This window comes from Solea solea, chromosome 17 (assembly GCF_958295425.1).
Source record: "Solea solea chromosome 17, fSolSol10.1, whole genome shotgun sequence".
NCBI lineage: Eukaryota > Metazoa > Chordata > Actinopteri > Pleuronectiformes > Soleidae > Solea > Solea solea.
The window spans coordinates 23,705,214-23,719,555 of record NC_081150.1 but is presented as its reverse complement, the minus strand read 5'-3'; the positions used below and the strand labels follow the sequence as shown (position 1 = coordinate 23,719,555).

Sequence of the window (14,342 nt, the reverse complement as noted above, 5' to 3'; positions counted from 1 at the left end):
GATGTGGAAGGAAGGATTATTAATAAAGCTGTGCAAGATGGGTATAAGAGGAAGGGTGTACAACTGGATTAAGTAGAGAATGGGACCCCTCAAGGGAGTGTGATTAGCCCTTTACTCTTTACAGTAATGATCAATGACGTGTTCTCAAAAGTACCAGAGGAGATAGGTATGTCAATCTTTGCGGATGATGGGGCCTTGTGGAAAAGAGGAAGGAATGTGGCATATGTTGTGGGCAAAGTACAAGGGGCTATTGATGAGGTGGTGGAGTGGGGCTATGACTGGGGATGCCAGTTCTCAGTGGGAAAAAACCTAGACAGTGTATTTTAGCAGGAAACGAAGAGAGGAAGGAATGAAACTGAAAATGTACGGGAATGAGCTGCAAAGAGTTGGAACATTTACAGAGTTGGGGAGCTAGTTGCTCGGCACTGAAAAGAGTGTATGTGGCTTTAATACCATCAGTGTTTGATTATGGCAGCATTGCCTATGGGTCAGCTGCTAGATCAAGGCTTAAGAAGCTGGATGTGATTCAGGCACAGGCGCTGAGAGTCTGCAGTGGGGCTGTTAAGACAACACCAGTACCTGCGTTACAGGTAGAGATGGGAGAGGTGCCTCTGGGGCTGAGAAGGAAGCAGTTGATGGGAAATTCGAGTCGATTAGAGTTAGAACTGTATAAGTTTATGTGTCTGAGCGAGATCATTGTTCAGTGATAAGATATGATTCTGTTAATATTTGACTGCAGTTGATGGAGTTGAGTGTAAAGTTCAGATCAGAGCAGTTATTTGATCACATTCATCACATTTCCTTCAGATAACACTTGAGAAAACTTTGGTCTGTGTTTTGTTCGCTGTTCAGCAGCAGAATCACTTCACAGACGTTCAGCAGCTTCATGACGATCATTTCCAGCCTTCACAAGGTAACAGAACTAAACTCATCTCATCACACGTGACTTTGAGTGGACGTGATGTTTTTACTGTGAAGCTCATGAATCTAACGTCACTGATTCTGTTGTTCAGCGACTAAAATGTTTGGAAATCACTGGTTTAGAGGACATTTGTGCTTTTGGTGAAAGAGAAGTTCTGCTGGACTGAAAGATCAGATAGTGACTGATCATTTTATGTTTCCGGTGAAAACAGATTACTGCCATTGTAGGTGAAAAAAAAGGATCCACAAGGTCATCTTTTGATAAGATTTAAAGAAACTAAAGTTAAATTAAACGTTTATTCTCAATCATCACAATTAATGAGATCTCTCTTTAAAGAACAGATGTTTAACATACATATGTATCTATCTATTGGGCAGCTTCTTACCTGACCACCAGAGGGCGGTCTTCTTGCTGACCGGCCCACATTAGGTCAATGTGGTCCACCCATGTTAGCAGAACTTGTAATGAGCGAGTTTTATTCTCCCAGCAGGTGGCGCTCTGCTATGAATCAGCTCAAGGACAGTGAAGAGGAAGCTCCGCCCTCTAAAACCACTCTGTGTGAGGAACATGAGGGTCAGAGGTGAGATGAGGATCTCATGGATCATGTCACAGCTCAGTGTTTTATTTACACATCATGTGTTTGTAGGAGGATCCATCAACAGAGACCAGACTCTGCTGGACCTGGACCTGGACCCAGCTGTGTGTCCATGAAGAGTGACCGGTCCATGAATGAACCTGTGAACTTCAAACAAGAACAGAGGTCAGATGATGGAGGGTGGAGGTCTTCACAGGTCAACAACTCAAATGATCCACCATGTAGCACCACAGACACCTAATATTTGAAAATTCAGACCCAGAACCAATCAGACCCAAGACATTCTGGACCCAATTCCCAAACAGACCCGTCCCCATTTAATCTCAGATCTGGACCCATGAAAAAATAAGAAGTGTTGAATAATTGTGGAACAGTCCTGGCTCACATGCTTGGGTTTGGGTAAAGTGATCTGACTGAAGATGTGGAAGTCTTAAATGTGTTAATCAGTGTAGTGTTTGACACCATCTGGGTCACACTCAACCATTTCTGACACAAACCTGTTTTCCTTGTGTCTCCTGATACTGTAGATCATTAATGAGATCAATCACAGCAGATGTTGTATTTACATGTCATGTCCTGTGTTTGTAGGAGGATCCATCAACAGGGACCAGACTCTGCCGGACCTGGACCCAGCTGTGTGTCCATGAAGAGTGACCAGTCTATAGATTGTTATATTGACTTCAAGGATGGACAAAAACATGGTGAACTGATGTAAGAATTTCACACATAGTAACACACACTTACATGATCCTCCACCAGGGGGAGCCTGTCTAGTCCAAAACATGTTGATTCCAGAAAAACACTCTTCTTCTCTTTAGTGGACCAATGTTGTTTTTCTGTCTCCACTAAACGTCTTCAGCCTGTCCTCGTCTCTGAAAATTCCAGCAGTAAATCTAGTCAGAGTCCGTGATTGGTCAGGGACTCAACGACAAGCCTCTCTGATTGTGTCTTTGAGACTTCACACATAACAAACACTAGAGACTGTCCTTCAGGGACTTTTGTCTTCAACCTGTCAAATTCATGTCATGTGAACTTGGCTGAAGAAGAATCGTAGGTGCAGCACATTGAAAACCTTGTAGAAACAAATGATTGTTTAGTAAATGACACTGAATCTTTTCTCCTCAGAGTTGATCAGCAGAGGACAGAGGTTCTCAGTGGTCAGTCTGTCCAGCAGCATGGAGCAGACCTGGACTCCATTTTTAAGGTGTGTAAATGTACAAACATGACACTACTGTTAATACTGAAGCAGAGTCCTGGTCCTGACAGTCTGGATGTTGCTCTGTGGACCTGCAGGACTTCACTCTGTCACTGATGAGCTGAAGTTAAACTTCACATGTTCTGTTCCAGCTGCTGGAGGAGAACATCATCTGCTTTGTGAAGAACGAGCTGAAGAAGATCCACAAGGTTCTGGATACAAATCACACAGAAGTCTCAGAGAGTCAGAGGGAGGATGAGGAGCAGAGGAGTAGCAGAGAGGCCTTTCTGAAGATCACAGACGACTTCTTAAGGAGGATGAAGCAGGAGAAGCTAGCTGACAGTAAGAGGACTTTTAATGTGAAAGGAAGAACATCTTATTTTCTCAATGATCCACTCACTGATTTATTTTCTTGTGTTCTGTCAGAAATCAGAGCTCCAGCTTGTCGACGTGAACTCAAATCAAACCTAAAGAAGAAGTTCCAGTGTTTGTTTGAGGGTGTGGCTAAAGCAGGAAACCCCACCCTTCTGAATGAGATCTTCACAGAGCTCTACATCACAGAGGGAGGGACTGGAGAGGTCAATGAAGAACATGAGGTCAGACAGATTGAAAGAGCTTCCTGGAAACCAGACAGACCAGAAACATCCATCAGACAAGAAGACATCTTCAAAGCCTCAGCTGGAAGAGACGGACCAATCAGAAGAGTGATGACAAAGGGCGTGGCTGGCATTGGGAAAACAGTGTTCACACAGAAGTTCACTCTGGACTGGGCTGAAGACAAAAGCAACCAGGACATACAGTTCATGTTTCCCTTCACCTTCAGAGAGCTGAATGTGCTGAAAGAGAAGAAGTTCAGTTTGGTGGAACTCATCCATCAATTCTTCACTGAAACCAAAGAAGCAGGCATCTGCAGGTTTGAAGACTTTAAGGTGGTCTTCATCTTTGATGGTCTGGACGAGTGTCGACTTCCTCTGGACTTCCACAACACTGAGATCCTGACTGACGTCACAGCGTCCACCTCAGTGGACGTGCTGCTGACAAACCTCATCAGGGGGAAACTGCTTCCCTCTGCTCGCCTCTGGATAACCACACGACCTGCAGCAGCCAGTCAGATCCCTCCTGACTGTGTGGACATGGTGACAGAGGTCAGAGGGTTCACGGACCCACAGAAGGAGGACTACTTCAGGAAGAGGTTCAGAGATGAGGAGCAGGCCAGGAGGATCATCTTCCACATCCAGACATCACAAAGCCTCCACATCATGTGCCACATCCCGGTCTTCTGCTGGATCACTGCAAAGGTTCTGGAAAACATGCTGAAAACCAGAGATGGAGGAGAACTGCCCAAGACCCTGACTGAGATGTACATCCACTTCCTGGTGGTTCAGTCCAAAGTGAAGAAGGTCAAATATGATGGAGGAGCTGAGACAGATCCACACTGGACTCCAGAGAACAGGAAGATGATTGAGTCTCTGGGGAAACTGGCTTTTGAGCAGCTGCAGAAAGGAAACCTGATCTTCTATGAATCAGACCTGACAGAGTGTGGCATCGATATCACAGCAGCTTCAGTTTACTCAGGAGTCTTTACTCAGATCTTTAAAGAGGAGAGAGGCCTGTACCAGGACAAGGTCTTCTGCTTTGTCCATCTGAGTGTTCAGGAGTTTCTGGCTGCTCTTCATGTTCATCTGACCTTCATCACCTCTGGAACAAATCTGTTGTCAAAACCAACAATTAGCCAGTTGACCAGACTGTTTAGAAAAAAACCTGAACTGAATCATCTGCACCAGAGTGCTGTGGACGAGGCCTTACTGAGTCCAAATGGACACCTGGACTTGTCCCTCCGTTTCCTCCTGGGTCTTTCACTGGAGACCAATCAGAAGTTCTTAAGAGGTCTACTGACACAAACAGGAAGTGGTTCACAGACCAATCAGGAAACAGTTGAGTACATCAAGAAGAAGATCAGTACGAATCTGTCAGCAGAGAGAAGCATCAACCTGTTCCACTGTCTGAATGAACTGAACCATCGTTCTCTTGTGGGGGAGATCCAATGGTTCCTGAGATCAGGACGCCTGTCCACAGAGACACTGTCTCCTGCTCAGTGGTCAGCTCTGGTCTTCATCTTACTGTCATCAGGAAAAGATCTGGAAGAGTTTGACCTGAAGAAATACTCTGCTTCAGAGGAGGCTCTTCTGAAGCTGCTGCCGGTGGTCAAAGCCTCGAACAAAGCTCTGTACGTGGATCAGTATATAAATATTAATAAGACATATTCTATAGAGCACAAGACAAACATGTTTAACCTTTTGTTCATCACTGTTTTCTACCTCAGACTGAGTGGCTGTAAACTCTCAGAGAGAAGCTGTGAAGCTCTGTCCTCAGTCCTCAGCTCTGTGTCCTCTAGTCTGAGACACGTGGACCTGAGTAACAATGACTTGCAGGATCAAGGAGTGAAGCTGCTGTGTGATGGACTGAAGAGTCCTCACTGTTCTCTGGAGACTCTCAGGTCAGAACTCTGACTCAGACTCTTTGCTTCTTTAGGTTCTTGTTGATTAAGATGTTTTTTCTGAATCACTGAGTTCATCATATCTTCTTAACTCCAGTCTGTCAGGTTGTCTGGTCTCAGAGGAAGGATGTTCTTCTCTGACCTCAGCTCTGAACTCCAACCCCTCCCATCTGAGAGAACTGGACCTGAGCTACAATCATCCAGGAGACTCAGCAGAGAAGCTGCTGTCTGCTGGACTGAAGAGTCCTCACTGGAGACTGGACACTCTCAGGTATTCTCCTCTTCCTCCTCCTCCTTCCTCTTCATGTTCATCAGCAGTATTCAAACTTGTCAGCAGGTTCAGGTTGAAGATGTCCTGTTATTATGTTTTCCTCTGTCAGTGAGTATAACCAAACATTAGTGACACTTTTTAAACACCTGTTGTTCTTCTCCGTCTTCTGGCTCCTCCCTTTAGGGGGCGCCACAGCAGATCATCTGCCTGATAGATATTGTTCTTGTTTGACAATAAACTAGAAAACTAGAAACAAACACTAGACTCTGGTGAGAACGAGTGAATGTCACGTAGTTCAGCCTGAGAAACGACCAGAACCATGAACTGGACAGATCATCTGCACAGAGTAGCAGCATCATGTGAGAAGTCCTGGTACTGGGTACAGAACAGTCCTGGTCCACTTCAAACAGTCTACGGTCAAACTAAAGTAAAGATGTCTTTATTCTGTGGTGTTTGTAGTGAGTTGTGTACGAGATGTTCGTCATCTAACAGCTACAATCAAGTTGTTCTTCATTCTTCATTCAACGGTGAAAACACACAAGTTTTGGAAGCAGCAGTAACAGCGACGAGCCTCCGCAGCAGCAGCTGCATAAGTAGCCATGTGTTTCCTCTGTGACGCGCAGCTGAAAAAACCACGAAAGCACTGGAAACTAGGTATCGATTCAAGCAAGTGATCAAACAACCGTAATTCAAATACAAAGTTTATGGTTTTTAGACCCACAATACTGCGATTTGAAACATTGTAAAAAATACAAATGAAATCCCTAATTTTTATCTATTTTCTTTGTTTACTTGGTTTGTGCTGGGCCAACTTGTTGCTGGTTTACTCGTGGTGGGTTTCAAATGTATAAACAGAAGTTGTCTTCTGTGTTGTCCACGTGGTGGCGCTGTTGAGTAAATGCGTAGCCTCCTGAAACTGTGGTCTCTGGTTCTGCAGACACCGGCCGTTTCTCAATATCCATACTTGTGCGTACTTGCGTACTCCGGTACTGTTTAAGTGCTGTTCCAATTCTCAAGTAAGCGAACAGCGAGGACCCGGAAGTATTCTCGCTCCGCCCATTTTTACCATTTTCAAGTTGTTGCATTATGGAAACAGGAGAAAGGCGGGAGTCGAAACCTGTGATGCCTGCAAATAAGAATGCTAGAAAATCTATATAAGGCTAGTTTTGCTTTTCTGAGGCAGAATTGTCCGGAGATTCGGCAAGAACACATTCTCCCGAGCTGCTGCAGAGCTTGGTTCTGACGCCTGACTTGTGACTAAATAAAATCCCTTTGTTCGGTACAAGTCCTGTGTCAGTGGGGTCTTTTCCTGCATCATCAACTCATCACCTATCGTTCATAAGAAGAAGGAAGCCTGACAAAAACGACATTACATTTCGGCGGAGCATAGCAGCAGATAATAGAAATAGAAATCTGAAATAAATATTTTTCTTTGTCCCGGAACAAAGTTTTAACATCATTTGAGGCGAGAAATGAGTCATTTAGAAATCAAACATGTGGTTTGTGTATGAAGATATGACGTATTTATAGTTTGGCAGCGACGTTTGTCGGAGGTGATAAGCTCCGCCTCTGCGGACGCTCGGCGCTCACTGTGCCCGGCACAGAGCAGCGTGACCTCGGCCTGTCCTGAAATGATCCGCTGGCTCAGACGTCGCTGTCATTAGATGCTCGGTGTGATCCATAGATTTGTTGTTGACGTGTTATTTTGTTTTTAATGGAAACGTTTTGACCTGACAGTTTAAAAGTTTGTATATTGTTAATGTTTTTTTTATTTTAACTTTGAATGTTAGATTTATATTAAAGTCGCACGGTCATTGTATCTGTATTTAAATATAATATGTAAATATTAGATATGTAGAGTAGTATATATTTGTACGTCATATATATATATATACTACTCTACAATGCTGTATTATATCTATTTTCCACATTGTATAATTTGTATTGTATATTTTAATAGAAATAAATTAATAAATGAAGTTAAATATTTAAAATGTAAAAATAATAACAACATATATATGCATTAATTAAAAGTATTTCATATGTTCATTTATCAACACCGTAGGTGGCGCTAATGAGGCTGCAGCACTGCAGCACTACAGCAGAACAATACATACATACTTGCATACTTGAGTATTGAGAAACAACCACATACTTGTGTACTCCCGTACTTGGCAAGTATATACTCCCAGCGTACTTCTCAAGTATATACTTCCCAAGTAAGCAAGTACATACTTGCTTACTTGAGTATTGAGAAACAGCCACCGTCTTCTCTTTGAAACACACCTGTCCTTGTAGTTCATCATTGTGTCCACCAGAGTGCGTCATTAAGACAACAGTTCGGACTCATGTTGGACAGAAACTCATTCAGACTGTTTCTTCCTCCAGGATGGACCATGCTGGAGAGCAGAGGTTAAAACCTGGTCTCAGGAAGTGTAAGTATGGATTTACAGGAAATAACAACATATCAGCTGATCATCAATAAACTGCAGCTGTGTCTCGTTGTCTTCATCAGATTCATGTGAACTGGAACTGGACACAAACACAATGCACAGAAACCTCAAACTGTCTGACGACAACAGGAAAGTGACCCGTGAGACAGAAGATCAGTCGTATCCTGATCATCCAGACAGATTTAAGTCCTGGCCTCAGCTGCTGTGTAGACCTGGTCTGACTGGTCGCTGTTACTGGGAGGTCGAGTGGAGAGGAAAAGTTTATATATCACTGAGTTACAGAGGAATCAAGAGGAAAGGCAACAGTTATGACTGTTGGTTTGGATGTAATGATCAGTCCTGGAGTCTGTTCTGCTGTGATGATCATCGTAACTCTGTCTGTCACTGTGGGACACAAACACCCATCATGTCCTCTGTCTCTCACAGAGTATCAGTGTATGTGGACTGTCCTGCTGGGACTCTGTCCTTCTACAGTGTCTCCTCTGACTCCCTGATCCACCTCCACACCTTCAGGACCACATTCACTGAACCGGTTTATCCTGGGTTCCTGGTCTGTCCTGGTTCCTCAGTGTCTCTGTGTCCTCTGTAGGACATGAAGAGACAGCAGCTTCAGTGGTGGACGAGGTCAAAGCTCGTCTCAGTCATTCTTTGTTGAAACCATCAATAAATAAAGACTTAAAAAATCAACATGTCTGTCATTAACTGAGCCGCCGTCCTGCGCTGTGAGCGCCCCCTGCTGCTGAGAACCAGCCTGAAACACACAGGTTCACACACACTGAGATAAAAATAACAAAAAGTGAATGTTTGAAAGTGAAATTAAAAGATACAGAAAGTAAAATCAATTAAAAATTAATAAATGCTTTATATAAAATAAAAAGAAAGAAGTCAAAATAATATAAAATAAAATTCAAGGTTTTCAATCAAATAGAAAACAAAGTAAATAAAGATGTTAAGAGTTTGACTCTTTGTCTGAAGAACATCATCTTCTCACTGACGAGCCTTTCTGTCCCAGCATGCACTGCTTCTCCTCCTCCTCCTCTTCATGCTGCCTGACAACAGCGCCCCCTGCTGCGTGTGAGCAGAACAACACTCAGAGTTACGCACACACACACACACACATGGAAAATGAAACACACATGAGCAGATTATGCCATGAATGAGGAAGTGTGGTTTCTGCTGTGATGCAGGTGAAACTGAGTGTGCGTGACCTCAGGATGACCTCTGTCCTCCTGCTGCTCTGTGAACGACAGCGAAGAACGTGTCCACAGTGACAGGAAACTCATGACACTCAGAGGGTTTTTGCACTTTCCAAACATCATCAGTGTCTGTGGTTTCTGTTTCTGTGGCTTAATGAAGAATGACATTTTCAACATCAATAAAAACCACATCATATCACTTTAATCTACTTTGTTGTGTTGATGACGAGGTACTGACACCTAATACAATCTATGTCAGATTAAGTCTACGCTCTTTTAGGTCATAGATTAACAGCTCCATCCACTCACTCTCCCACACCAAAGCCCATAGAGAAAACCAGTGATTTTAGCTGCGGGGACACAGGAGCTGCTGGTCCTCTGCTGCCTCGTGTGGTCACTTTGTGTCACTGACGTCAATCTGAACAAAGGATTTCAAACACTGAAGTGACAAAATAAGACATTTGAGTGAGTGAGTGTGTGTGTGTGTGTGTGTGAGTGTGTGTGCGTGTGTGTGTGTCTATGTATGTGTGTGTGTGCGTGTGTGTGTGTGGTGGAAGAAAGTATTTTAAAAAACAAAAAGCGCAGCATCCAAGACAAGAATGTTTTTTTTTTGCATGAAATAACTCAAAAATAGTTACTTGATAAAGTTTCTGTATGTTGTTATTAACCGTTTAGGTCGGTATAATACATGATGTATTTGTTTGTGTTTCCATTAGCAACAGTACCAAAATTACCAGCTCCAAGTTTGTCCGACAGTGAGATAAAGACGTGAAAATGTTCTGGAGATATCGTTGACAAAAACTGACGTAGTTTTTATCAGGTTTTCACACAGGAAACTGAAGTTTGTAAACCACACACTCTCCCACACACACTCACAAATCGCATTGCGATTTTAATTAATCGCAATGCGATTAATTAAAAAAATTAACGCGTTAATTTTTTTTGATAACGGTCCACTGAAAATGTTACCTTAGCAATTGGCTTAATAAATAGGAGAAAAGTTAGCACTAAGAGTTCAGAGTTCTGAATCTGATGTGTCTAATGACTGCAGTTTTTCATTCATTTAACTGTCATTAGGCCCTGTTCTGTTTGTCGTTTGTTGTCTACTCCCTCTTCAGTTTTAAGACCACATTGTTGTGGCATTTTATGTGCTGTGTTTTTGAAATAGAAATGTCAAGTGGGTCTATAATGCACTTTTTTATTTGAAAGAAGAAATCAAAGATAAAAGACATTTTTTCTTTGTGTTTATTTGATTCTAACTATATTTTTTATATAGAGATTAATCGCGAGTTAACTATGGAAAAAAGGTGAATTGTGAAACCCTTAGATATACACAATGTTCAGGTTTTTGTGACTTATAAAGACCAAGTAGGGATAGAGTCAGAATTTGCAACTTTGCTTCTGTTATATACGTCTGAAATATCTACATAATAATCATACATGTATATGCTCACTAATCAGGTAACCTGGTAAGAAATATCACATGTTCATACAACAAAAGTGAGCAAATGTGGTCAGTCTACTTATCATTGTGTTGGATTTATGAAGCAGTAAATGTTCAAGTGAAAAAGAAATCATGGGAACACTTTCTGCCTTTCTTGCTTTTAATGAAAAGGCAAACAAGGCCCAGAATGGGCTATGAGCAACAGGGTCATTCCTACAATTGGTGCCATTTCAGTCCCCATGACATTATATGGTATATTTTGTTTAAAATTATGCTAATATTCATTTAGAAAATCACATTTTAAATAGTAAGATCATTTCTACCATAAAACATAGCAATATATAAAAAGGATGAATTAATTAAAAATAATTTATCAGATTTTATTGCAAACAGGCCAAAGTGATGTGTCCCCATTCATGTTTGCTCAACTACACTTACAATTATAAGTAATAAAAATAAAAATATATATTTTTTTTTCATTATTGTTGTATGATCTTATTTGTCAATTTTCTGAATAAATGTTATTTTTTTATATGAATTCATTTTTAATGCTTTAACATTTCAAAATGATTTATGTCCCGGTTTTGACGTCCCCCCCGTTACTCTGATGGATAACCCTTTAAATACACCCACTGACTATTCCTCAAGTCACATGATCCTCAGGAAGTAGCAGAGATATTTGGAGGGAACTTTTCAACAAGAAGCAGAGTAAGTATCATTCTTCAATCTACTGTTTTTTAGCCTTTTAGAATGGCTCACTGACTCGGCAAAGCTTAACACGTCCATTCTGTTACTCCATTTTATTGTTGTAATTTATATTTTTTTGCAAATATTAAACTATGGTTAATAAATATGTTATAAATCCTCCTCTGTGGACACCTCGTGCTAGCATGTTGTTCATCCCATTAGCAGCTATGGCTAACTTTAGCCAAAAATGTTCACCCTGTTACTGTCCACCCTGTTACCATTTTGCACAGTAACAGGGTGGACTCATAATAACAGGGTGGACCTAAGAAGGCTAATGAATAATTATTTCCAGCATTTGTTTGTATTTTTTCTTTTTTATATAATTTTTTTATACATTTGTTGTTGTTGTTGTTTTTTACCTACTTTCAAAATGTCTGATTAAACAACATGCATCTTTTTGTCAGTGAATGGCACCGCTGTCTGCTGCAGAAAAGCAACGGCGCTACAGGGCACGGCGTGATGCAGACCCTGAAAAACAGGTTCAATACCTAAATAAAGAGAACGAGAGGTGGAGAAGTGACAGAGAGGAAGGAAGAAAAAGGAAAGTGTCAGACCTCAGTGAAAGAGAGAGGAGAGCACAGAGAAAGAAATCCACAACAACTTTGCAGCTAACGCCTCCTTCAACACCTGAAAGTCCCCCACATAACGAAAATACCCCCAAACCAGGGCCCTCAAGGTTAGACGAAAGTTGTTAGTTTAATGATAAGAGAAGTAAAATCTAAAGTTGTCTTATCTGATGGTTTTGCCCTGACTATGTGTGTGGCCATACAATTTATTTTAATGTGACTATATGACCGTCTATCCTTGTATTGTTGTATACAGAACATGTATCCACTAGTCATTGTAAATTGTAACAACATTCTTGTGTTTTAGGCAATATGTTGTTGGGCAGAGGAATGCCAGACAGGGCACAAGGAGGCTACAGAATGAAATCGAACAACTGAAGAGAGAAAAGAACAAGAAAAGAGAAAAGTAATGTAATGTCCACCCTGTTACATGTTGTCCATCCTGTTACTGCTGTGTCCACCCTGTTACCCCTGTATTTTTATGATAATAAATTAAAATGGAATAATATTTGTGCTTGTTTTTGTGGTAACTAATGTGGTGAATGAATTGAAAAACTCAAATTGTCTAAAAATGGCGCACAATTCATTTCATTTCTTTTTTTATTGCAAAAGAAATATGTTGAAACCAAATTTTGCCTTAAATTAGAACATGTTTTTTTCAAGATAATGCTTATACATGGATATTTTTTTAAATACTTTCACTGAGCAAATGAGGGACATTTTTGTTCTTAGAAAATGTAAATATCACAATGACTGTGCATTCAAGACACTTATTAATAAAGATGAGAATGTCCCATAACAGGGTGGACATTTGGCCCATGTTGTATGTCAAGAATTTGGTCAAAAGTATTATAATTCAATATCCTGAGCTGGACCAATAGCATTTTCTTGCAGTTTAATAATTCCTCGTTCAGATGAAATAATAAATTCTTGCATGGTTAAAATTTTTTTAAAGAAAGTCACAATGCTGAAATGGCACCGACTTCTTGTTCATGTGCAAGTGAGAGAGCGTTAATATCCACATGGTTGTTTTGTGTTTGTTTATTTTGCTACATTTGATTTGAGCACAAAATGGCTGCTGCTTTGAACAGGAAACCAAGTGTCAGCTCTTATCTCTGCATCAACTAGAGTCAAACATTAACAGAACAGACGTTAACACAGAACAACAATGCTGCCATCTTCAGTCAAATGAATGGATTTCTCACATGTGTCACGGGGTTCTGCTGCAACTCCTCAATAGACCCAAAGATAATGGCGTAGTCGACTGATGTTGTGTTTCCCTTTTTATTTTTCCAACCCAAGATGCATACTGTGAAAAATATTTACAGGTGAAAATCTAAAAAAATATGAAAATTGTCCCAAAATGATATTTCCAAGAAAAAACCTGTACAAGTCTCAATCAAAATAATTGCATTCAGTTGTGAGCAAAAATAGGTGTGTTACCTCCTCTGTAACCCAATATACACTGCTCGAGTGGGAGGTAGAGCGCTCTTTATATAGGTCCTCTGCCCCTCCCATCCAAACATCAATTATCCAAAAATCACAATAAATGAACACAAGCATGATTACTATAACAAACAACCCAGATGAAAATAAAGCCAAAATATGTCCCAAATTAACGGTGCCACAATAATTATTGTCCCCACCTTTAATAAACCAAATGAATAGATAATAGATAGAATAGAATAGAATAGATAGATAAAAAAAACTACAAACAAAAGTGACGACACACTAAGCGTCCCGCCATCGTCGTCATTTAAGTGCGCTGCTGACGTAAACAATGTTTGGGGTGTGTTGACACGCGGGACGTCACAGTGGGTCGGCAGGGTGTTTGGCGGTCGGTTGGAGGGAGAAAGCAAGTTTTTTGGAATAACGAGTGATTTAACAACATATCATAGTAGTTTGAAGGAGTGTGGGAGGAGGAGGAGTTGGATTGAGTGGTAGGATGGATATCGGCCAATGACCTGTAAGCTCCGGTATACGATATCTGTGTACGACTCGTGAAGGGAGAGAGGGGGACAATGAGGGAGAGTGGAGAGGATATAAGGGTATGAACCAACGCAGCCAAGCAAAAGGGAAGAAGAGATTAAGAAGGGACAGTGATGAGCATAATGAGAGTGAAGAAGTGGGGCTTGAGCAAACACAAACGGTGAGACAGGAGAAGTGTATTGCTATACACTGTATTGTTGTCGTACTGCAGTTGGAATGAATTTCATATTAAAAATATATGACTCCTCTCATTCCCTAACTCACAGCCCAGCTGAAATAAACTCCACCTTCGCTTCCTATTATTTTAACCTGTATCAGTCCGAACCTCCTGCAAATACGACTACAATGGATCATTTCCTGGATAACATTGATATACCTACCATAGATCCTCGTATTAAAGAGGAGTTGGGAAAACCTATACAGTTGGAAGAATTAACTTCTTGTCTTAAATTAATACAAAATAATAA

General features: G+C 41.0%; 1 protein-coding gene across 1 annotated transcript; it reads left to right on the top strand.

Annotated features, from left to right (window-relative positions):
- Positions 1-741: 741 nt before the first annotated feature.
- Positions 742-5,475, top strand: LOC131443322 (NACHT, LRR and PYD domains-containing protein 3-like; the record flags this gene model as incomplete). Its single annotated transcript, XM_058612844.1, has 8 exons — positions 742-913; positions 1,410-1,682; positions 2,106-2,228; positions 2,643-2,721; positions 2,865-3,054; positions 3,139-4,933; positions 5,045-5,209; positions 5,307-5,475. Coding segments are annotated over exons 2-8 (2,685 nt in total), but the record flags the coding sequence as incomplete, so codon positions are not given.
- Between the last annotated feature and the right edge of the window lie 8,867 nt (positions 5,476-14,342).